The sequence below is a fragment of the Equus przewalskii genome, chromosome 24 (assembly GCF_037783145.1).
Source record: "Equus przewalskii isolate Varuska chromosome 24, EquPr2, whole genome shotgun sequence".
Lineage (NCBI taxonomy): Eukaryota > Metazoa > Chordata > Mammalia > Perissodactyla > Equidae > Equus > Equus przewalskii.
The window spans coordinates 16,872,440-16,899,354 of NC_091854.1; the positions used below are offsets into that span (position 1 = coordinate 16,872,440).

Below are 26,915 nucleotides of genomic sequence, written 5' to 3' on the forward strand. Positions count from 1 at the left end.
GCTTCCTGAAGCTCTGATACGGAATTCCCTTCTCAGCCTTACATTTTAGCCAAGAGATCCCAGGGCCGGGGCTAGGTATTCTCCTGGAATCACTTCTGTCAAGTTGACAAAAGGAGTTCAAGAATAGGGTTGAAAGATGTCATGAGATATTCACTAATCCACATTGATGTCTAATACATGTAGACTGCACGGCTGTCATGTGTCATTCTCTGCCATGCAGGAGGTGAAAAGAAAATAAAGACTACCACAGGGTACCAAGCATATGCTTCAGGAAGACGCTCCCTCCGTAATGCCGCAAATAAATCTGCTCTTCCAGACGTTTCAGTTCTACATCCATACTGAGATGCGCTCAATCATTTGTATTATCTTATTTTCCAATACTACAACCTAAGTATACAGTACATAAAAAAGTGAAAGGGTGTATCAATTCAAAAAACGAAGCAAGAAATTCATCAAAACTGAAATTACTCGATAAGGACTAATTAACATAATTACTGTTCAGCAAAATTAAGGTGCTTTACATGCTTCCTGTGCTTTTTGGCCACCTTTAATACATTATTGATTCTTTTGAAATCTAACATTAACTGTGATAAAGGCCTAATATGGATTTAAAATCAGTATTTCAAAACTTTCTTCTCATATGGACAAGTTTATATCCTGTTTACTTTTAGCAAATTATTATTTCATAATAACAGATTTATTCATTAAGTATCTGATGCAGTCTTTTCTGTCATAAAATGGAGGTTTGTGAAAATTAAACAGCCGAGCAATACAATGTTATTGAGGTCTCCCGGGTGGCTGTTGTGCGTGACACGCTGATTTATAACACTTTGCCACCAGCAACAGATCTACTGGTGAATGAACAGAGACTGTGAATAAACAAACCTTTCTAAGACTGGAAAAGAAGCAAGAGGATGAAACGAGGTAGAAAGTGGGAGGAAAAGTGGGGGAAAAAAATCGACAATCAAAGCAATGAAACAATCTTCATATGTGAAATATGGCACTGAATATATATATAAAGATGACCAAAGAATATTCCAAATTAACTTTTTAAAAGGTGCCAGTGTATCCTATTAGTTTAGTCTTATTTTTTTTCAACTTTGAGTCATATTCAGAACAAATATACCTTGCTTTAGAATCTTGGTAGCAGTACTATGTATACGGCATCTTGGTGTTTACAAGATAAAAAGAAACATCATACAATTTGCAAACAGCATTAGTACTGGTATTTTTAAAAATGAATTACATCACTACCTATTCAGAAGAAAGCTGCTGCAATGAATTCCACTACACTCACACAACACAATAAAGAATATTTAAAATGTTCTAAGAGCAATATAGTTAGGTACTTTCTTAAGGAGTAAAATCACATTGATCTGCACTAAAAATATAAATAAAATCATTAAAAAAATGCGGTTTTAAACCAACGTTAATTTACATAATTTGTGAATTTAAAATATAAGATTACATTTGCTATGCAGCAAACATAGATATGCTGTACAATCCCTATTAATTTAATGGGAGTTGTGACTCCCATTAAGTTTAATCGGAGTCATACAGCCAAATCCCCATGTACCTTGCTGAAAATTTACCTCCTAGCTGTCAACTAATCAAATATATTGAAATGAACAAAAGTAGCCAATTTTGCTAGACTGGGAAATCTAAAGTCCCTATAGTAAGTCAATTCAGTATTATCATAGCAATGGCCACGTAGTTATTCCCAACAAGAAAAAGAACAGGGTTATCAAAATGAAAAGAGACAAACTGAAGCAAGGGTTTAGGAGCTCTGAAAATGTAACATTTATCCTTAACAGAAAATATATTCTTTTTTCCCAATCTGGAGCCGAGTTTTCAAATTTTTTTTTCTTCCTCAGTACACTGTCAAAAGAGAGTTAAAAAAAAAAAAATCCTATTTTGAAGCCTAAAATTACACCCCAGAGACCTGATCAGAGGAATAAAGAGGCATATGAAAAGGATTAGATAGTAACTCCTAGTAAACAACTGGTCACTACTTCTGAATCAATGGATTAAATCAAAATTTTAAAAAAACTTTCTTTTTAAGTTATCCACACCCATGCACCTCTACAACTGCCCACACACAGACAACGCCACGGTGGTTCATAAGTGTGATGCTGAGCACCATCAGTGTCATCCTAGAAATTTGTCAGAAAAGGAAATGCTTGGGCCCCACCCTGGACCTTCCAGGTGATTCCACTGCTCCTCAAGTTTGAGAACCACTGCAATACTTTATTCCACATCCAGGCTGTTCTCTTTCCATGGATTTTTTTCTCCACTACCATGCTCACCACTGCCTTACTAGCTTATTCAGCTCATACAAAGATTCAGCTCAAGCTTCACCATGACTTCCAGCTGGAAGTCTCTCCTGACATTCACCCGCTCACTTAACCACCTTTCATCCCAATGCCTCTGTGAATATCATCATTATGGCACTTACCACCCTGTTATTACAACCGTTTCTTGTCTCCTCTCTAACTATTAAGATCCCCTTCAAAGATTTATGCTAGTCAAGTGATGGATACAGAATGAGTGCTTACTATAAGCCAGGCATTATTCTAGGCACCTGGCCTCATCTATCAACCAAGAAAAAGATCCCTGCCCTTGCGAAGCTTACATGTTGTGTGTTTGTGTGTGTGCGCACACATAAATAAAAATTTTATACATTTTATTATATGTGTGTATAGATAAAAGAATGAAAGAAAAAAAGAAATACAGGTCTGAATTATTTTAAGCCGTCTTAAGTTTAACCTTGGAGAGCAAAGCTATTATTCCTTCCACTAAATTACAGACCATTCTGAAGGAAATATTTATATGCCAAAAACAGTTTTTTCTAATTCATATTTAACCTTTTGATCTACTTTCCTACCACCCAACTAGTGGAAAGACCCCACAGTCGAACATCGTTTTTAATAAGATATTACTAACACAAAAGTCACTGTAAAATGTTCTTAGAGAATTTAAAGATACACTAAAAACTGCTAAGATATTATTTTTGTAGCTACGTTCTTAAATTTTCTTGATGTATATAAAATAAATATGTAAAGCTGTATTTTACATATCTGCCACTTATATCTGGCATAATATTTTTCTTTGAAATAAGGAGAAGCAACAACGTAATTTGAGTTAATTAAGTAAAATTTTGACTAATGAAATCTAATTACATACTCACAGAAATCTCTATTACTGACTTTGCTGAAGAAGTCCTATTATTTGTAACTTGTCACTTGAGCAAGCCTTCATGTCTGAATTATGCTTGCCAGGGCTCCAATATATAGCATAATTTAATTCTCCAGGACACAAGAATTCAATTTACTTTCCTACTTACTGATACATGATTCCACAGTGGGTTACTACGCTTATAAAAATTGGCCAAAAGAATCAAAACACACCAGTTTCTCAACAAAACTGATTTCTGAAGGGTTTGAGGTTAGTTCTCTAGGAATAAAATCAATTCTAAGAAAAACTTAGAAAATATTTTGGAAGTTTGGTCTTTTATAATCATTTTTTATTTGGAAATTCTAAAAATAATTTTAAAAAATACACAGGGGAGGAGAAACTTTAAGAATAAATAAAACTTTTTTCCTATTGTGTAAAAACAAGTAAATTTTAATGGATAAGACTTGATTCTTAAACACTAATGGATAGAGATAGAGAAAGAGATAGAGGAAGGTAAGCTAATTCTAACAATTAAATCTTTATATAATTAGCTTTTACCATGGTAAAACAAAAAATGCTTAGTGATTTGCTCTTCAATATGCACACAAAACATAACATCTTTAGGGGCTGGCCCCGTGGCCGAGTGGTTAAGTTCACGCGCTCCGCTGCAGGCGGCCCAGTGTTTCGTCGGTTTGAATCCTGGGCGCGGACATGGCACTGCTCGTCAGACCACGCTGAGGCAGCGTCCCACATGCCACAACTAGAGGAACCCACAACGAAGAATACACAACTATGTACCGGGGGGCTTTGGGGAGAAAAAGGAAAAAATAAAATCTTTAAAAAAAAAAAAACAAAACAAAAACATAACATCTTTATAATGTTTGTCTGAACATGGAACAAGTAAGTCCTCTTTGCAAAAGAGGAAATTTACCTCTCATGTACAAAAAAAACAAATCTAGGGGCTGGCCCCGTGGCCGAGCGGTTGAGTTCGCGCGCTCCGCTGCAGGCGGCCCAGTGTTTCGTTAGTTCGAATCCTGGGCGCGGACATGGCACTGCTCGTCAGACCACGCTGAGGCAGCGTCCCACATGCCACAACTAGATGGACACACAACGAAGAATATACAACTATGTACCGGGGGGGCTTTGGGGAGAAAAAGGAAAAAAAATAAAATCTTAAAAAAAAATAAAAAAAAAAAATAAAAAAAACACAAATCTAAAAATGTTAAGACTTTACAATCATAAATTAAGGTAAAACACTGCTGTAAACAGGAGAAAAGAAAGCTCTGAAAAGGCATGGTCCATAGCCGTATACAACACACAGGCTGGTTTTTTTAAAAAATCTTAATTAGTTGCTATTACCTAAAAATCTCATGTCTGGATTGCACTGAAAAGTTAGAAGACTGGCAAAACCAGGTTCAATACTGAACGGCAGTCCTGGGACCTCTGTGGAGAGCTTTCCTGCCTGCTGCAGACCTCCACTAGGCCTGTGCACTGAAGTCACTTGGCCTGCTCGGCCCCAGCAGGTATTTGAGGTTCTGACCCCTGCACAAGACCATGAGTCCTGAAGAGCAGGAACTGTGCCTTGTGCATTTTTAAATCCCAAGCATGCGGCTCCATTCAGTCACTCAATAAAGGAGGAAGGAGGGAGGAAACCAACCAGGACCCCTTATCTGAGTTTATCCGCAAGGATCCAGAAACTGATACAAAAAAGTGCTCAGCTCTGTAAGATGTGAAAAGGTAACAATCACATAACTGAACGGCTGACTGGGTAAATTTATATTTTCTTTCCTGCGCTGCTCTCATACCTAACTTTGATTGGTTTTCTCTATAGGTGTTCACAGAGCATTATCTGCTTTCTGGCAGTAAAGGACTATCGTGTCATGTAAAACTTTTCTAAGACAAAACCATATGATGCTGGATCAGTGTTCTAACTGTGCATTAACTGCGTATACTCTCTCGGGTAGCAGTGTGCATTCGTCCCAGACTCTTTATACCCATAGGAGGAAACTGCTTCAAAAGGAACACCCCCTGGCCTAATGCACCAACAATGACATTTCTCTTAACGGCAGATATGAATCCTGACCTGATAGGTGACACTAGAAATAAAACTGCAGTATCTCATGAAAAAGTCTCTGTCTGCTAGCCCCCTACCGAGTTAGCTACTGTGCCAGCACAGTGGTCTCTATCTTGATTGGAAAATTTTTCATTATGTGGACTAATGAGCCATTGGTCCACACCTGGAATCTTTTTTAAATGTATAAAAACATTCAAACAGAACAGCAGGAATTCAGTTACTTTTTCCCCCCAAAAAACAGATGCAAAATTAGAGACTATACATAAGATTTTCATGACAATCCAAGCCAGAAATTCATATTATTAAACTCAGTTTCTGCTTGTTGTTTATCATTATGGTACTATTCATTCAGATATATTAGATTTTAATGTTAGAGTTGATGCATCTTTCAATTCTGATGCAAACAGCAGTATCTTCTGAAAATGTTAACCATTTGTAACTTTCATGTGTGACTTAGATCCAAGTGAACATTATTTACTTCCTGAATACAGAAATTCTCAATTTAAAATACTTGTAAATTTGCCATTTATTTGAATTATATTAATTTATGTCAATATGTTGAAGGTAGAAGACTGGGAGGGCAAAGAGAAAATGGTAAAACATAATTTGGGAACAAGAAATTCAAATAAAATTCTTACAGCAAAATTAAAACATTAACATTTTTAAGCTTATTACAAAGACAATGAAATAATAAGTTTCTATCTATTAGTTGACTGTATGCCTCTTTTCTCCATCTACCATTTTATTAATAGCTATGAATGGGATCGCTTAAAAGTATATATAAAACCAATCTTAAAATTCTAAAATATTTTCAAGAATATTTAATTGGGACAAAAAACTCCACTATATTTTACAAACATTCTCAGAGATTTTGTATTCTTCACAGATTTTACAAGATTAATATATCTTCATGCCAAATACAATAACTACCACTATCAACTAGCTATAAAATTAACACATCTTAGCTCCATATTAACTTCTGACCTGCTCTGTAAAAAGCACCCAAAAGGGTGTTATTGTCACATGGAAATAACATATAAGACTAAAGAAATAATGGATACAAGGAAACCCATATAGTAATTAATAAATGATTGTTCCAATTATTTCATTAAGTCTCAAAAGAGTTTTAGTTCTTTAAAAATCAGGTCTGTCTTCAAAAAGATATAGATAACATTAAAAAGGAAGAACTGCAAAACAATAACATTTTCCACAAGATATGAAAAAATTTTATTTAGGAGTTTTAGAACTATGACCACACTTAAGTAGATAAAATGAACGATGAAGTGAAAGAGTTGCCACAAAATACTTCCAATTTTACTGGAATAAATTTAGTCAATAACTGTAAAATATATACCAAAACAAAGCTTTCACTTAATTCTCTCACAATTATTTACAATGATTATGAATTTATGTAACATATAAATTCAGACTTCTAGCACTTTCCATAATATATAGCTGTATAACAAAAATAATTCAACTGCCAAAGAAAGAATTCAACATTCAAGAAATCTTTTTAACAGTTATTTCTAAAATAATAAAATAATACTCATCTCAGCCACTTCTATATAAAGAAGACTGCATAGTTTAAGTTCTCCTGGATTTAAAAAATAAAATTTAAACTGCATCTTACCTTCCATGTTCGGTAAGAAGCTGATTATAATGATAAACCACAGACTTCGCATTCTGCAACCAGAAGACACCATTATTGATCCTTTTAAATATTTTCTTTGTATTCCTTAATGAATCTAGTTATAAATGCCCAGCTTCATCGAACCCAGGAGTCTGCATCATTGATCCTCATATCTGAAAAAGAAACAAATCCATCATTTACTCTATGGTTCTGCTACGTCACAAAAAACACAAAAACAACAACAACAACAACTCTCTGTCTCTTTCCCTCCCTTCCTCTCTCCCTCTCCTAAGTATGGAAAAAATAAAAATGGTTCGAGAGTTCTGCTTCAGAAGCCCAGAGTTTCAACAGTTCAGATCCTGGGTGCGGACATGGCACTGCTCATCAAGCCATGCTGAGGCGGTGTCCCACATAGCACAACCAGAAGGACCTACAACTAGAATATACAATTATGTACTGGGGGCCTTAGGGAAGAAGAAGAAAGAGAAGAAGATTGGCAACAGGTGCCAATCTTTAAAAAAAAAAAAGGTATATATTTTGATTCTATATCCAATATGGAAGCTGCTCCTATACACTGGATATCTGAGTCTTACATTCTGAAAATGATCAAAACCCTCCCCAAAATTTATAGATAATGAGAACATGTGAATTGACATAATAGTTATATAAATTCCAATGATGAATTTTTCTTTGAAAAGCTTACAAAGTCATTCTAGAATAATACATCTGTCTCTCCATGCCACATTTCAGTCTTTTTATCCAAGTACTAACTGAAATGCATAATACCTCTAACAAAATTTTATAAATACATATGCTTTTTTTGTTTGTTTCTAGTGATGGTAACAGCAATATTATCTACTATTTTATCCTGTTACTTTGCAAGAAAGATCAGAGATATAATGAATAAAAGTTTATTTTTCTATACAAGGGTGTACAATTTTTAACATATGGGTGTACTTTAATTTATATAACAATAGCATCCTGAAAACATCACATTCCTAAACATCACATAGCAAATTGTTATTTCTCTGATTGGTAGTTATTCATAGAGGGAGCAGTTTAATAAAGTGATTGTCTCAACTACTTCATTTCGAAGTTTCAGATTTTCCCATATTGGTTTTTCTTATAGCAAGGTATAACTTAATAAGCTCAAACCTCCACCCTTGAGTGGGTTGGTCCATCCAATGGACCAATAAAACCCCTAGACCATGATGATGATATCAACAAGGTCGCATCACCGTTTTTTAAAAAACTGGGGGAAAGGTGGCAAAAAACATAAAACTCAGAGCCAAGTCTAATTTTGACTAGCTCTTAAGGATCCACTCCTTCAACCGGAGAGGATACAAAAACTTCAGGAATGGGACTTAATCAGTATCTCCAGTTCTTAGGGTCACATGAGACCAGGTCATTTGCTGGGTTCTACTGAAGTGTCTTACTTCTTTCTACGGTAACATAAAAAAATCACAGAGTAAATACTAGCCCTATAATACACATAAAATGCAAGCAGTTCCCATACATATCCAGCCTCCTGGTCTACATTCTGAAGGTAAAGAAATTACAAATTTTTTCCTTTAAAGGGACATCTTAACAGTTTCTTCATATTAACTTCCTATTGTTTCCTTCTAAGTCTTCCCGAAGTTTCCTCAAGCTACCCTTTCTATCTGCTATAAATGAAGAGTTTTTAAAAGTGGGGCAGTGAGAGGACTAACCCCATTCTGAGGTTGTCTCTATAGATATACTCAAATAAAATGAAATCTTATGTAATATAGATGCTGTCACTAAAGCGTAGAGAAAATTTAGAAAACAAAATTTTCCTAGCTGACTGAGTTCTGCTTCACATTATCCGAGCTACTCTGCATTTGCTACATGGTTCATGTATCATACGCGCATCTATTAGCAGTTCACTGCATTCTGTCATCAGTTCCCCATAACGTCACTTCAGTGGAACAGCGGTCAGATTCTAAATGGTTTAGAACACTTCACGCCATAAAGTCACTATCTTGCTTTACCAACAAACACACCAAAAAGAATGTAAAAAATTAATCTGTAGTATTACCTAGTGTTTAAATATAGAGATCCACAGAATCACAGATGAAACTAGCAAGATATTTCTGTAATAGGGAGTTTGTTTTACCATTCCTAGAGCTTCAGAGATCAAACTGCTTCGCTATATATTCCTACATGATCCACATCAGCCCAATTTTTTCAGCTTTCTCTGAAGCCTCTGCAGACAATTAGGTATCATGATGAGGGGAGTCAGAATTAGTACCACCCCGTTCCGAGAACATCTCAGATGTTTCTCTGTCCAAAAGAATGAGACGAAAAGGAAAAGAGCAACCTGCTTCCTCTGAATGCCGAAAATATAAAAAGAATGATACCTCAAAAATGAATCTGATGGAGACAGGCCACAGGACCCTGCAGAACTGGCTGGCTGTCCCCATACAATTTTCTCGCCGAGTTCCCAAAGACTATGCAAAAGACTAAACCCCAGGTAAACCTGCAGTTGACAACCGCTGTGGCAAAGTCCCTGCCTTAAAACCGCACGCTCTTCTATATAAAGCATGAAGAGAAGTCAGATAGTCTCATGGCCTGTCACATCGAAAAGGCTAAGCGATGAGCAATTTCTTATATCCTAACAAACTGTTCAATGATCTGATCAAGCAAGTAGAATAATTTTAACGCGTGCAGGAGGTGCATTAATTACTACCAGCAGAATTAAGTCAGCCTTTGGAATGCCCCTGATTCAAGCAAAGAATTCTGACAGTCCAAGTCCTGGGTGTAATGGGTACTTTCGTTTCAATGAACTCATGCATACAGGCTGCTGGCCCACATGCACAACTCTTGAACACATTTCCACTTTCTTAAAGCGACTTCAGATCAGTCTGTCTTCAGTCATCTGCTATTTGAAAGAGTCCTTGTTTGTGGGAAGAAAGGGAAGGAAGAAATCAGGGACTGATGACTGCCTTTGTAGGAAACAGCTGCCAAGATAGGAAAACCCCTGTTAGCGAGGGAAAGGAGGAGGAAACCACACAACCAAGACCTCTTTTGTGGTCTTTGGCCAGGACAGAATATTTTAAAAACAGATTTCAACGATACTAAAATTTCAGTGCATTCATAAGGTTTGAGTGTGAAACAGCATTTTAATGTTTGAGAATGTGAAACAATTTCAAAAGCACACTCTCAGCAGTTGTGAGACTTAGTATCAATGATTCTTTGTAACAAACAGAAACAGGTCCTGGAATGTAACAAAATCATGTCTTCTTTTTTGCAAATAAAGCTGAAGTCTGTCCAACTGTCTGTGCAGTGAGTAGGTAACAAGAGTATCAAACTTATTTTTCTCATTCTACAACCTATATCCAGTCAGCTTCACATCAAATAAAATTATTTTCAAAAGCTCAAGCTTTAAATGCAACCTTGAAAAAAGAGTCAAAAGATTTTCCTGTTGTGATCCCAATTAAAAACAACCTTCCATTAAAAAAATGCTAATGAAAATTGAAATACTTAACAAACCATAATTAGTTAAGGATAGAATGGATGAATAATCATATATGGTGAAACTAATCCCAGGAAAACATTGCTCCTAAATCAAAGTGGAGCCAAAGGACACTCACAGGCATAGACGTAGCTAACAGACTTGTCTTGCAAACTCTACGACCACCTGCAAAATGAAGCTCAGTGAATGCTCCTTGCAGTGCAAAACGAAAACAAGGAACAAAATCAGAAAAGGGCTACCAAAATTCCTTTCAATCAACAGAAAAGATTAAGTGATTCCCCATATTAGTAACCAGTTTGTCTTTAGATTTGCAGAAAACCTTTCCCCAAGAGCTTCCGAGAGAAATTGGGAGTGTAAAGGCACAGTGCACGGATAGAACCTCTCATAATGCTAAGAAACAGTTCAGGTCTTAATAAAAACAAACAGAACATTTCTACTTGAACTACAAATGACTCTGGTTTTTAAAAGATCCAAGCCACTTCTGATGTGCAACCTCCTCCTCCTTTTTTCCTTATCCTTCAAGTAAGATTCAAACAATTTCACCCTAATCTTGTTTCTATAAACCACATGCCATTGTCTACCAAACCTCTGTCAAGACTTTTTTTAGATCTAAGTATCCTATTACTCTGTCATGTAAAAAGTCAATTAATGCATCGTTACCACTAAACCTTCCAAAGCTGAACAAGGACTTCCAGGAATATGCCTCAGCACTGTTTATATCCCAACAGCCCTCGATGTTTTATACACTACTTAAAATGTGCAGTTAGCTCCAACCTTTCAGACAGTAACCTGCTTATATTTATTGTCTGCATTAAACATCCTGTGTCTTAAATTGTCAGCAAAATTAGGAAAACACCACAAATCAGTTTTAACATTGGTGTATGTATCTTACATTACCAGGAAACTACATTTAACCTTACATGTGATGCAGCCTATTTAGCAAAAATAGAAAAAAATAAAACCCATTTGTTACAAGCATTAATGAAAGAAGTAGAATATAACATGCTTCAAATTAATAAGAGGAAAAGATGATTCAAAATGTTAAAAGACTGGTTAACTAATATTAATATTCTATTAAGAGCAAAGCCACCATAAGGATTCATATCTAAAGCTTTACCTTTGACTTCTACTCATGGACACTGCACTACTGTGAACACTGGATATTAAACCCAAAACAACCACAAGCATGAGAACAGGAAAAGCAAAGTGCCATGTAAGCATGAGACCTATCTAAGTCACCCATCCTTGTTATTATGCACTGATGCTGTGTAAAATGAAACATTAATGCCTTGGGTAAGGCTAAAATCCTACACACTAAATGTATGTCAACTCTAAATGAACGCTAAAGATAGCCGTACAAAATGTCTTTCTGGTTTTATTTGCGCTATAAAATTAAAATCATAATGAGACAGAATTTACTAGCAAAAGAAAGCTGTTTTTCTATATTTTACCAAAACAACAAGAAAAAAGGATGATACTAACCCCACTCTGCCCCCATGCAAAGGCTTGGAAATGAAAAATAAATTACAGTTTCATTACAGTTTAGCTAACCCTCATTCAGGGTGTTTATTTTTCAGAAATATCTTCTGCGCGGTCCTTGCAGGCCAGAATTTCCCCTTCTTGTTAACAGAGGAGAAAACATCAACACCCTCGGGAGTTTCTTTCAGTAAGTTGTCTAAGTGAACTCTTGTTATCGCTAATCAGAAAGCCTTTTTTAGCTCCAGACGTTCAACGTTCCTTTGCATCCTTTTGCGTTTATTTTCTTTCCCTTCACAAAGATAGGGTTGGGGTTGGGAATGCTGATAGAGATTTTAAAACCACGTGGCCAACCGCTAGTTTCCACCTTCTTTCTCCATTTCATTTCTGCGGACGCTGGTTTCAAGTCTAGAGTACTTTAATTAAACTATTTATGCTAAAGTCCCCTTACCATTCATTATTGATCTTACCCTGTATTGAAACTTCTTCGTGGGGAAGAAATAAATTCGCCTACGAGAGGGCTTAGAGGAGCAGGAGAAAGGAGACGAGTTCAGGAATGCTCCCAGTAAATTACATCTGCCATCCACTATAATACCTAGGAGTCATGCTGAGCATGCGAAAGAGGCTGGGAGCTGTGGAGGCTGGGAGCTGTGGACACCGGAGGCACAGTGTGGGGCAGTCTGCCATTCTCTTCATTAAAATCCTTCCAGTTGAAATAATAAAAACAAATGGCTGTCATTTTCGAACCAATGTAGGGGACCTTTTATGACTGAACATAAACTTGCAAATGAAGTTTCAAAAGGGGAAAAAAAAAAAAATGAAGCTACATGCCCAGTTCAAAATATTACCTTATATATCATGAAAATTTGACAGCTTCTCCAGATTTTCTACAAAAAAATTATAAATCCATTTGTTCAAAATATTTTGTATTTACTATTAAAATTATCAGACACCTACAACATAGAAGCTAGTTTTTCCCCATTTGGGGGAAAGGGAAAGCTATTTTTATATGGCACTCCTCTCCAACTTTAGGACAGTGTATTTCCTCTTAACCTTCCAACAGTCTGGAAGTCTCATGCAATTTTCTTGAGTTGAATGCAAATTATGGGTACTACGGCCAAAAATATTTCCTGAGTGCTTACTATGTATGAAATACCCTATCAGACATACATCACCAATTCTTATGATGTCAACATTACGCAGGTCAGAAATCTGAGGCTCAGGAAGGAGAAGTAACTCCTCTGAAGTTACTCAACAAGCAGGTCACAGAGCTTGAATTCTAATCAAGGCTAATTACAAAGCCATTCTCTCTGCTAGTGACTAAATTATTCATTCAACAAACATTTACTGAGCATCTATCATGTGCTCTGTACTGAGGAACAAAAGAGACAAAACTCTTTATCCTCAGGGAGATTACAGTCTAATTCAAAAATAACCTTTCCTAAGAAAAAGCTATATGGGGTTGGCCCTGTGGCCTAGTGGTTAAGTTTGGCACGCTCCACTTTGGCAGCCCAGGTTTGGTTCCCAGGCGCAGTCCTACACCATTCATCGGCGGCCATGCTGTGGCAGCAACCCACATACAAAATAGAGGAAGACTGGCACAGACATTAGCTCAGGGCACATCTTCCTCAGCAAAACAAGAAAGTTAATTTAAAATCCCCAGAAGAAATCAATGTTCACTACAGAAAAATGGAAAAATATATGCAAGTCTCCTCCCACCCTCACCACTCCCCCCCAAAAAATTGCCTGGCACATAGTTGGGTTCCTCCAAGATGACAGTTAGACTATATAGATAAACTAAATAGTTTACCTATATTATTTCATGCAATCTTCACAACAACGTGAAGGAATACGTCTTACCTCCATTTTGCCTGAAAATGAGAATACTTAAACTGTTCAAGGACTTAGTAAGTAAACAGCATGGCCAAGATTTAACCCGTGCTCTAAAACCACTACTGTCACTAATTAAGTAGTTCAGATAAACTTACTCACTTATACGTTTTATTATCTTTCACTCTAGAACAAAAAATGGAAATAGAACAAAGTCATTTTGGGATCATGAAAAGCAATGAAATACCAAAAGAATAATGACTTGATTTTCAAAATGTTTACATGAGTAAAACTAACATCCCTTAGGTAATGATAGCTAAATGTTAACTTAATTCTTAGTATTTCCAGACGAGCTATCTTAATTTTATTCCTTTATAGTGCTATTTAAAGTGCTTACAATATACGTCATAAATTAACAAATTATTCTAGACTGACAAATCTTATCAACCAAAGTACCTGAGAAGTTGCTTTCACGGCAAAAAAATAAACCTAAGGACTTCCTCCAATAAGATTAACAATGAATCTTAACAGTCATGGAAAGAACGTTTTAACGTTAACATCTATGATATAATGGACTAATCATTGTTCAGGCAAATAGAAAAGAAAAAAACCCAGTGTTGCTCAAGAAACGCAATCCTCTGCTTGGGTCACTGCACTGGATCCTTTGTTCATAAATCATTGTTACTAGCCATTCCCTGAATCGATATTCAGATTCCCTCTTGGTCTATATATACAACCACTAAATGAAATAATAATGACGCAGGATCTGTTGTATGTTAGATCATCAATATCACCGTGACCAGAGGTTTCTAGAGGTAATGAGGTAATCGGGGTAAAATATGTCAACTGATCTTAAAAATAAATAAGAAAAATTAACAGTAAGATAAAAAACACACAGTAACAAGCTGAAGAAAATTCTGTGAAGTATACAGCACACTGCGTTTTGTAATCAATAAATGATACAACTCATTTGCAAGCTTTGTCAATAAATAGTCTCCTAACCTTGCAAATCTTATTTCTAAAATAAGGTAGATAATATTAACACTATAACTGAATGTATGTCAGTTTAAGTCAATGAATACCTAGTGATTACAGTCTAAATATTTTTGATGTTGAGTACTGAAATGAGTGTTACTTATTTGATTATTATTCTTACCTTACACATTAATTGTCTTGTATTAGGTTCCAAAGGGATTATAAAACAGATTAAGATATGGTTGCCACCTTCAAAAAGTTAATAATCTTCTAAGGAGAATTAAATACACAGGAAAATGATGAAGACTCAAAATTTGCATTAATTAATAATTGCTAAATTTCCAAACAACTTAATGGTATTAAATGTATTTTATAACAAAATAATGAGAGAGAAGAGAAATAAAAGCAGTTTCTGGACTTCTGTCTCCCTTGAGATATGTACCCTAGACCAACCAATACCACCTTGATGAAGAATCCAGGACTGAAACCAGGAGCACACTCTAGAATCCTGGCTTACCCCACCACTACGAGGGTTGGGACAATTCACAGACATTAGGCCTCAAGTTCAGCAACTACATACCAGGGTAGGAATACACAATAAATTTACTCTTCCATTATTTTCTCAATTACTCCAATTACACGTTTATGGTCCTGATTCCACCTAAAGTAATCGTGAGGACGATTTTTACGGGCTACCGCAACAAGTTCCACTAAGGGCTTGTCTCTTCTATCAAAATATGTCTCAGCAATTATTCTCATAATTCACATTTTAGAAATTGTCTCTAAAGGAGTTGCTATTTTAGAAGAACGTTTTTTTGAAACCTACTTCAGATGATTACATTGGCAGCCATAATTTAATAACCTGACTTATTCAGCTCACATATTCACACTCTGCCTTCACGGAGAAACTACACATGATCAAAAAGTAAGACAACCTCAGGGGCTTATTCCAGAAAGAGCAAGTTCCTGTGCCTTAGCCAAGGCCGGTCTCCATCAAGCCCTATGCTCCATACCACATACATCAGTGTCTATGAGCAAAATTCAAAATAAGAGCATTTTACTGAATTGTAGAGAAAAGGAATACACCAATTATTTCTGAAAATTAACTTAATTAACAACATTAGAAATAAAGCTGTAGTCTAAGTGAATGAGCAGAACAGACTCTTAGTTCCAGTGTTAGACAATTCTGTATGGCTGGCGTGGCTGGGTCCTCTAAAGAGCATTAGGAGACTGAGATGGGAAGGCAAGAGAAATAGTCTCGGACACAGCTACCAAGAAACAGTGATGAACTGAGTCATTTTGAATGGTTGCTAAACATAAAAAATCTGAAAACAGAAACAAAAACTTTAGTTCATTCAAAAATTAAAATATATCATTTTATGTGTCACTGCTTCTTAACTCCTCAATCATGGAGTGGGGGAGGTATGTGGTTTTTTAGAAAAGGGACTTTCAACTTTAAAATATAATTTTATAACCTCCATTAAAATTTCAAATAACATTAAAGCTGTAATAAAACAGTGATGTTTAATAAAAAGAAACATAGGTTATAAAAAGCTGAGAAACACTGACTAGAAGCTTGAATTACTTGCCAAGACTCTCTCATTTGGTTAAAGACAAATGTATTTTTGCAGCATTTCAACAATTTTTCTAAACTTTCCAATTCAGAAAACTGAGGAAAAAATATCCCTTGTTGCTACTCCACATATAAAGAAAAGCAAAAAACTGTGCTTAATAACTACCAATGATAATAACTAGTGATTGCTCAAATCTCTTAAGCTAAAAACTATCAATAGTATTCCACCATTATGTTTGGAAACATTAGAAGCAAGGAATTATGTAGCCTAACATTAAAGTGCAGGAATCGGGAAACTTTTTCTATAAATGACCAGATAGTAAATATTTTGGGCTTTAAGGACCATACAGTCTCTGTCACACTATACAGCCCTGCCGCTGTAGTGCCAGAGCCGCCCCAGATGATGCATAATGAATGAGCGTGGCTGTGTGCCAACCAGCTTTACTACAAAAATAGCTGGCCAACCAGTTTGCCAGCGCCTGCTAGAGATGAACAGGCACAAGGTGGAGATAACTGAACGCAGTTCAGTCAAGTAACGAGCTGACCAATAACGATCAATCTCTGCCAAAATAGTCAAAACAACTTTAGTCTGTTATTTTAAGAAATTAATTTAAATGTTAATGTAAAGGTAAATTAACCATGCTACAATGAGGAAAATAAAACAAAGCTGCATTACACTGACCAAAACAAATTAGTGTCTCAGTATGAGTGTAACAGAGCCAATATGTACGGCTTAACAGTGTTTGGGGGGAAATTCCAGAAAAAAAAATAAATAAAGGACATTACCACAGTAACCTATCTTACCACTCCGAGGAGAGAACGTAAAACCAATCAAAACAGTAAGTAATGGCAGACTGAAAAGTAATGAGGTTTGGACAAGACCCCGGAGGTATTCTACCATTAATATGATGGTTTCAAATAGCTGTTGGTAAAAGTGGCTTCAAACTTCTGAAATTTCTGTCACCACTCCTACTCACCCATATGAAATACTGGATATATCCCAGTTCCACATTATATTCAACAGGAAACTGCTAAAATCTAATTTGCTGAATTTCTACTATAAAGCTACAATTCTACAAGGCCAAAATCATCAATCTTATTCCAAAAGATCATGAAGTCGCAATTAATGCACACATTTGTTTTAGAACAAAAGTATTTTTAGAGTTTTCCATTTCCCTATATATAGGCTCTCCTCAATCAAAATACTTTGTTACTATTACAATAAATATTTTTATTTTTTGCAATCTAAAGTTTCTTAAAATTGAATAGTCATACTATAACATACCATAATAACAGGTCTAAGCTACAGTTAATAGGTATCACATTAAAATAGATGAAGGCTAAACTTTTCTATCAATATTATACATAAGACAAAAGAGTGGAGAAGGTTACAAATTTTTAATAAGAGCATTATATTATGGTAGTAATAATCTAGGTGTTTTACTGGAAGTGAAGTGGATTACTGTAAATGAAATTTTAAAATGTCCTTTCCATTTTACAGATAACACAAAATGACTTTTTTTCATGTCTCTAGCGATAAGGATAAATTTGCCACACATTTAAATGGTGCCTTCACCCTTCCCATCCTGGCTCATGAATTAATAACTCAGTGACATTAATACAAGAAGATAAATGATAAAAAGGTGAAGGCGCAGGGGCCACCATACACACACACTTCTTTTAGCACAGTTAATACTTCTCTGCCAATTACAGCTAAAACTTTTTAACGGTTTTCAATAGCGTTTTTACAATCTAAGTAGCGGCTTATGCACACACACTTTCACACGATTCAGGCTTAATAAATCTCCCGCTGGTACCAAACAATCATTCTAGGAGATTAAAGTGCAACACCTGCTAACATTAATAATGTTTTATTTTATACAGTCATATGCATGAAAGAAGCCTCTACTCCATTATTAGTCTCCTAAAAAACCTTCTACACCCATATACTGATTTGGCATGAATTATAATATATTCTTCAATTGCTGACTTACAATAACAAAGAAATACACTAGTGTGAAATGGTAAAAGGAAAATAATCGCACCCATTATGAAATAACAGATTTTCTTTGAACCAAGCTTACTAAATGTGTACAAGTGTACAAGCATGGATATATAAACACAAATGAAATTAGCTCAGTCTCTAATAGTTTTTAAAACGAAAATCCTCTAGAGCATTATTCATTTTAAGTTTGGGTAAAATATAGCTCTGTTAACATAAAAGGTACTTCATTTTAAAGTGGTACACATTCCCTCACTGTTTTTATTGATTCTTTCTCTAAAATGTCTTAATCTCCTCTCTCTCCTTTCATTCCCTCTGCCCTAACCTTTTTCTCTCTAAATTTTTGCAAAAATCTCATGGCTGATTTCTTGCCCTCCATCCAGCATACCAACCTCCATTTTTAAACCATAAAAAGGTGTAAAACTGGATGGAATCAATCCTAGAGATCACTTATACATAAGACAAGGAAAACACTTGTGGTTGTGACCTAACAAAGGCAGATCTCAGAACTGCTGATTTTTAAATTTTCCCATAAGGACATATATTATTATCTCACTGTAATTTAATTAGCACAACAAATCTAGTATCTCTATTTTAACAACAGAGAAATTACAACTGGGGGCTGGAGGAGTGGTGGTAAATAGAAAAAGTTAAAAAAAAAAAAAAAGGGGCAAAATGCAAAACTGGGAATAGAACCCAAACAGACCTAACTTCAAAAGTACTTAATCCAGGGCCAGCCCGGTGGCGTAGTGGTTAAAGTCACGCACTCCCCTTCAGTGGCCAGGGGTTCACAGGTTCAGATCATCAAGCCATGCTGTGGCGGCACCCCACATACAAAATGGAGGAAGACTGGCACAGATGTCAGCTCAGGGACAATCTTCCTCATCAAAAAAAAAAAGTTTAATCCAACCCTCTGGTTCTGTCAAATTTATTTGCTCAGTAATTCTGAATATGTCTTTCAAAGTGACTTTCATGCAAGACTTTTTACCCATATAGAAAGCATTTCCCTCCTTTCCACCCAAGGAAATTCTCTACAGACTTGATAGGTTTAAAAAACCATCTATGCCATAAGCCAACCTGAGCATCTCAGGCTGGAAAAACCTCTCCTTCCTCAAATTCCTACAGTCATTGCCTGTATCAGTGGTATGTAGTGGTTACTGGCTTATCTTATGGTGACACACCAATTAAGCTTTGAAACTATTTTTAAAATCTCTTCGTCAAAATTTTCAATATTCATCTTCCTTCAGCACCAGTGTCTTCCAACCAAACCAAAAAAATTCCCAGGATGCATACTTTGTTCAAGGCACTGAGGCTGGTACTGCAAGCAATACAATGATGCAGAAGATACGGAAATGAGACAAGAGCACAAACAACTTTAGAAACTACTTTAAGGTAATGAAGGGAGTGAGGGCTCCTTATGGACCACGGCTTTTGCTCACCTCTTTAATCTTGATTCTGCTGAGTGGTGTCATATCCTGGTGATTAATACAGTGGATATACAATAAATTAACCAAATTTCTGGAAAATCATGATAATTTTTACCATTAAAAAATTTTTACCATTTCTTTTTTAGCTAACATCTAAACTTGACAACCACCACCCTTTATTTACTGGGAACGCCATTCGTGGACCACAGGAGGCTTACCTTCACCTCGGGACCTCGCATGGCCTATTTATGCTGCTCCTTCTGCTTGGAATCCCCTCAGTCACCCGTGCCTTAGCCAGCCGCTATGCCTTCCCCAAGACTCAGTTGAGGCTCATCACTGGATTTTCTAACTCCCTCCTTCCCCAAACCTCCACCACACATACCACAGGAACACTGCCACTTGTGTCCGAAGTACAATGTGCCTTCCACTATCACGAAGTATCTGAAATATCATTTTCAAATTACTGCGAGCTAACTGAAAACAGAACACATGGCTTCCCCATCTACAACCTCAGTGCCAGGCACCCTGGCACTCTCCTGGCAAACAGCACCTAACAAATGTTTTCCACAGAAAGGAAGCTTCCTTCCTTAGGTAAATAGGGAGGAGAGAGGGAGGAAGAGGTGATGAATAAACCGAACAATGGAAATAATGTGCACGAACAGCAGAAAGGATAAAGAAAAGTGAACGGAATTCAGAAACCAAAGTGTCAAACCAAAACATAATGTTTTAAAACTGGAAAGAAACTTAGAGAGGTCCTAGAATAGAGATTTTCAAGGATTTTTTTCTTTCTACTTCAGACTATTTTGTAATGAAATGTTTAATTAAATATTGAGGAATGCCAATTCAAAACACAGAAAATAGTAATGGCTGTTTTTCAGAAGGCTTAATTTGTCACTGTTTGGCGTAAAATACCTTATCATTTTTATCATTTATAGAAGTCAAATAAGCCACCTCAAGGAAAAGTTTTAAAAACGACTGAGTCTCCTCATTGTACAAGTGAAGAGCAGAAAGCTCCACAATTAGAAAGTAAACCTGCAACTCAGGTCCAACCAAACACCAGGAGAATAATCTCCTGATAATTTTTCTTCAAAATACTTGAAAATCTAACAGCACTTACAAAAACAATTTATAATCTAAAATATTGAAAATTTACAACGTTTGACGTATTACAAAATGTGGACTTTTTGCTGAGGAAGACTGGCCCTGAGCTAACATCGTGCCCATCTTCCTCCACTTTACATGTGGGACGCCTACCACAGCATGGCTTGCCAAGCGGTGCCATGTCCACACCTGGGATCCGAACCGGCGAACCCCAGGCCGCCAAAGCAGAACGTGTGCACTTAACCGCCACTGGGCCACCGGGCCAGTGTGAGAAGATAATTTTTCCTTTGCAAAAATTTCGACAAAGTAGGCTTCCACATCTATGTTTTCCAGGCAATATTCTGAATTTCAGAAAATACCGTTTCCAACAGTAAAATTCCTCCTAAAGCGAAATTTTTTAAGTAGAGAGCAACATACAGGTACACTACACTTGCATCACCATGAGAACAAGGAACGAAAAAATTAGAAGTCCACATCTCTTTTCTCCTTCAAAACTATGGGACCAACAGTGGCACTCCAATTCAACACGACCTCTATATGAAAAAGCAGTAAATTTCACACTGGGAATTAAACTTCACCCTTAGTTAGTTTGCAATTAAGATATCTAATACTGCCTATAATGCATGCAGCATTGTAGATTATTTCTTTTTAGTATTTATGATTTACTGAGGCCGCTGAAAAACCATGGCTATTTCTAAATCCTAACTTTCCACCCATTCTCACACCAGCATTTGCAACTTAATCGACTTCAATATATGAATCTAACAACATTGACAATAAACCTAAGCACCTCATTTGCAGAAAGATATCTGAATAATGAAATTTAACAGGTTTTAATAATTAGACTCTATAAATGGTATAATATATATGTCTGTCCTAATTGAGGAAGACACGCTTCTCACAGAACACTCGTCAAAGTAAAAACAAGAAATTATTCTGGCATTTCACTAAATTAAAACCTTGAGACTCTACAGCTACGATGTGCAAATTTAGATTTTATTAATACTTTAAATAAAACTATAGTTATTCAGTTTCATATAACGAAATTTACAGTAGTCTTCTGTTGTGAATGCAAGAACACAATAATATTTTAATCAGATTAGTATTAGTCGCTAGAAGACATTTTGGAAGACAAACCACCACCACCCCTCCCCAAAAAATGATCAGTTCACAATTAATAGGTAAAGATAATCCACCTGTGACATCTAATTACCCACTGAAGAAAGGACCTGTCGAAGAATGGCTCCTTGCATACCAGAAAATGTCTCTGATGCTAAAATTTGAGCCACCTTTGCGACGATTTTATGAGATATTACATGTCACTGTTTCATAGGTTGCTAAGTGACTAGATGGTTACACCATAGATTTGTTAAAATATTTTGTCAAAATCTTTCTTTACACATTTTATCTTATGACCAATAAAACGTCTTTTAAAATGGTCATAAAACTGTCTCTTTAATCATTTCTACTATATTTTTACGGTTTCCTGAACCGACTAAATAAAATAAAATTCCCAGTACAGTATCAACAACGATATTAGTTAACCTCCCTTTATTTCCTGTTGGTTACCTTATGTGAATCTATGTCTTCAGCATAACTGATCCACCAGTAGAAAAAAGGAGAAGCCAGCCTTCATACCAGGATACAGTTCTGACAAGTCTCCCCTACTGGTTCCCTTTTAAAACTGTTAATACACGGAAGGATCCTGATCTTTGGGATGATTTGGGGGCAGGGACTTTGGAGCTGTGATTGTAGTTCAGGGAGAAGAACTACAAAAAAAGAGTCCTACTTGCATGTTTTCTGTATGGTAATTCAATGAGGCATCAGATTATAAAAATAAACAAGGAAAACTATTTATCCTTTTTATTTAATCATACAGTAAATGCGGAAGCAGAAAGCACTGATATTTGCAGGTGGATGGGAGACATCAACACTTTCTGTTTGCAGTCTCAGAACATCAGTTCTGATAAAGCCAGTCTGATCAATCACTGATATATCATCTAAGGAAGATAGCAACAATAATAGAAAACCCAACAATAAAAAATAACAGAAAACTGAGCAGAATTGAGAAAAAGAAGAAGAGAGAATCTCCCAAACAAAAATAAGAGAAAAAATAAAACAAATCTAAAGAGCGAAAATGGATGCCAAAAGACAAGGGCCATTTAAACATGGGAACCAAATTTAATTCACATCAATAATGATAATAATAAGCATTTACTGAGAGCTTTCCATGTATGAAGCTCTATTAAGCACTATAATAACTGCATCAGACAAATTTTCTCTATTATATGGAAACAAGAATACTTTTGGATTAGCACAGAAAAATCAGTACTAATTCTTTTATTATTACCTTTATCATTTCCTATATCCATGAGAGGAAGCTGAAACTGATTAGTTTCTAGAGCAATTTACTGTGATCTTCATTATCATCAATGATAACTGTTTATTCAAAAATATACTGAGAGCCTGCTCCAAGTTAATGACTGGTGATAGGTGCTGATAGGTGCATTTAGTTGTTTTTCAGCCTTGTCACCCATAATTAACCAGCTACAAAGGATCAGCCATAAAACCTAACAGTTACTGCTAGGTCTAAACAACTGAGACACCACTGAGGAAATGATTTCATTATTCTTATAACGAACAAGATGTAGCCAGGAAATATCCTAGGTACCAAGAGACAAATATAAGTTCGTGATAACAAAAGAGAAAACCACAATAAAGAAAAATTGCAATGAATTTAAAAAAACCTTCAAGGATGCACAGAAACCCCTAAGCTTTCCAAAAAGGGGCAGGCTGGTATCTAAGGAAACCTAAGAATACCAAATTAGTTGGTGAAAGAGCTGTTAAGAATGTTACTAAAATGGCCCTGAACAAAGAGATTATCTTAACAGGTCTAATCATGACAACAGTATTCTTTCACAAAATGAAGATTTCTCTCTAGCCAGATTATAATAGCTGACTTTTATATTCTTGATTACCTTGTAAGAACCTCATATAAAATACAAATAAACAAACCAAAAACCTAAACCTTATAGCCTGAAATCCACATAATAAAATGTTTCACTTTAATCAGCACTTGAAAAAATATGCGTATCACTTAAACATATGCAGTTATATACTCAAGAATATTTTTAGAAATATCTATATAGGAAGTAAACATTTATCACACTAAAAATTTATATATCAACTTGAAGCAATTTTGGGGGCAGCTGGTATTCTTTAGGCACAATGCACACACCTCAAAGTGTTGTCAGAAAAACGGGCTGGGCTCATTCCTCCTCCCTTACTCTTGAGCAGGCTAATGCAGGAAGCAATGACTTGTCTAGAACCTAGGTTTTGATTCTGAGCCCTTCCTCTGCCCTACAATCAATTACCAAATCCTAACCCACCATCACAAAACTTTTCCCATCTGTCTGTGGCCTTGCCTCTCACTTGGCCTTCTAACTAGGGTTCTATTTCTTCCAGAATACCCCCACTCTAGTTCACTGGTTACACCACCTTGAGAGTTAGCAATTAAATAGAACACCTTTTCAATTGAAAATATTAATGGCTTTTTCTGGCCTATATGATGAAGTCTAATCTTAGCAGAACAGGCTGTTTATAAACATGTCCCAAACTAACATCCCAGTTTGTCTCCTTCCACTCCCTGTGCAATTCCTACCTTCCATACACATGCTCTTTAGGGCACCATATTCTGCCCTTGTTTTCCTGGCGCCTTTACCTCTGACTGTCCTCCTCAGAAAGCCTGCATCCGTTGAAATCCTTCCCTACCTTCAAGTCTCCTTGAACGGGGTCGCTTTCTTCTACACTACTCATTTTGAATTTACTCCACCCACCCTACGTTTCCACGGCATTTCCTCTGCACTTCATTTTGGCACATTATTATAGCACGCCTTGTATTATAATTATTTGTGGAAACGTCTGTTTCTCTCATGAGATTATAAGTATCTAGAGAGCACAGTGCTTATGCAGTACACTTTCCCAGGCAGGGCCTTAATAAGGGGCTGTTGATCTAAAATGAATCGAATTAAAGCACAGAAGTTAATGGGTAACTGGACGAAGTGTGCTTAGAGATCAAACTGCTCTTGTAAAGGATAACACAGTCAATATTTTAAAATACAGACTTTAAGGCCAACGCAAGCAAATGCATACTTTTGGTCTGGCAATTTTGGCAAACTGGCTGCCACAAGTTCTGTCATTTTTTTCAAACCACATGTGCTGCTATAATAGCCTCTGTGGCATTGTAGGAAACCAAAAATACCATCTTGAAAGTAAAATCCAAAGCATTATAAATACTGTGAATTATTAAAGTAAATCTAAGCCTCACCTATCACTTACACACAGGCAACATTGCCAGGAACGGGTGCTCCCAACTACAGAAGCATAACGTACTGTAAGAACGTAGCCACATACGAAATATCAGATTTTTCAAAAGATAATTTGGGTAGGACTTTTCTATTAATTGGACTCAAAAGAATTCTCTTTTATACAGTAAGGAGTTCTCTGGAACTGTGCATCTTAATACAATTTAATTTATCAAAACTGGGAGTGAGAGGTAGGATAATGGCAAGAATGGAATCGCTCTGGCTTGGTCATATCTTCTGGCCCTGAGAAAACTATAAATTGCACAACACAGAAGAGTGACAAAGTTGCCAAAAATTAAGATTTACTTCCTTCAAACTGACCTTTATGATCTTAGTTGTACCCTATAAATGTTCGTATAAATGAAAAGTTGACTTAAGGGGTTTTAGTTAGATTAATACAATCTTGAACATAAATTAATTCCAAAGATGGAAACACCTGCTTTTCAGCTAAACAACCAAATACACCATTAGGTATTTGCACTCTATTTTAGAAGATAAAGATAAAATTCTGATGATTATCTTTAGAACTAAGAACAATTTTCAATTTTTTAAAATTCATAATATTTATATATATGAACCAAAATCTGTGCTGTTCCAGAGTTATTGTTTAATCCTTTATCTCTTGCTTGTGTAAAATCAATAAAATCCAAAGTCCACAGGAAGGAAGCTCACTACTAAAGACAGAGAGTTTCTAATTTCCACTGAATTATTTGTTAAAATATTTTTCAATCTGTTCATAAATCTTCCAACAACAAAAACTGGACAGAAGTCCTACCTTTAAAGCTGTTTCTATACCACTAAGATAGGTGATTTCAAACAATTTTAACCTGGATGTTAAACACTTACATTTCATCAATTTTTGATTGTATATTAAAATGATGTAAAATATTGAAGAGTTAATGAGTAATGAGTACTTATCATTAAAAAGTCAATTTGAGAAGTAAGGAATTAATGTTTAAGTGGATAAGTGGAACTTTAAAAATTCAGAGTGGTATAGTTGCGATTCTGTCCAAAAGTTAACCTTTATAAGCAGTGTTAATGACAATTCTGACTATTTAGCCAAAATTATACAGCATTTCCTGGAATCTTTCCTAAGATTTTTAGTTTGACTTTCCAACTATTTGAATTATTGATACGTACTATAGTTCCCTGTCTAAAAACATATCCTTCTACAGGGTTGCATATACTTTTTACTTTTTAAATCTCTTTTTGCAAGACGTATAATGTCAACAAATTAAAACAGTACAAGTTTAGGTTGAAACTTACCACAAAAGTTTAAGTCTTAGATTCTAATAGAAAAGGAGATAAGGAGAGGAAAATCAACAAATACTTAAGTCATATATAATGCAATAATTTACAAGTTTAGATAACAGAGTGAGCCTAATTTTCTGCCAAAAAAGGAGACCAAGATAACGCTAAATCTTGGCCAAGAACTAATACATGTATTTATTTGCCTTATATTTTGATAGAGCATATCTAAATACAACAAAGTAGGACGACAGGTCAATCAAAGGCATCAATTGTGTGTGCTATGTAGTTGTCCACACAAATCCTTTTTATAGACCAACTAGTTTTTTTTTTTCCCCTTTTAAAATTCTTTTATTCACTACACAAATTTAACTCTAGCATGGCAGTATACATACATTTTTCAAACTGTCACTTAGGACGCTTCAATGAAAAACTTCTATTTTTTCTTTAAGAGACAAGTACAGGGAATAGTTTTTCTTTTGTAGGTTGAATTAAAGTAGTCAAGTATAAAAAGATCACTCTTACAATGTTATAATGAATGGTCGATT

The 26,915-nt window shown here is 35.7% G+C and overlaps 1 protein-coding gene across 50 annotated transcripts in view; it reads right to left on the reverse strand.

Moving 5' to 3' along the window:
* The window catches only part of ADGRL2 (adhesion G protein-coupled receptor L2), a 594,788-nt gene that overhangs the window by 144,055 nt on the left and 423,818 nt on the right, over positions 1-26,915 (reverse strand). For all 50 annotated transcript variants that reach the window (XM_070592496.1, XM_070592478.1, XM_070592481.1 and 47 more), the window contains one exon: positions 6,879-7,051. In XM_070592496.1, coding sequence (XP_070448597.1) covers positions 6,879-6,951 — 73 coding nt within the window. In that variant the 5' untranslated portion in view covers positions 6,952-7,051. The remainder of the gene's footprint in view (positions 1-6,878; positions 7,052-26,915) is intronic.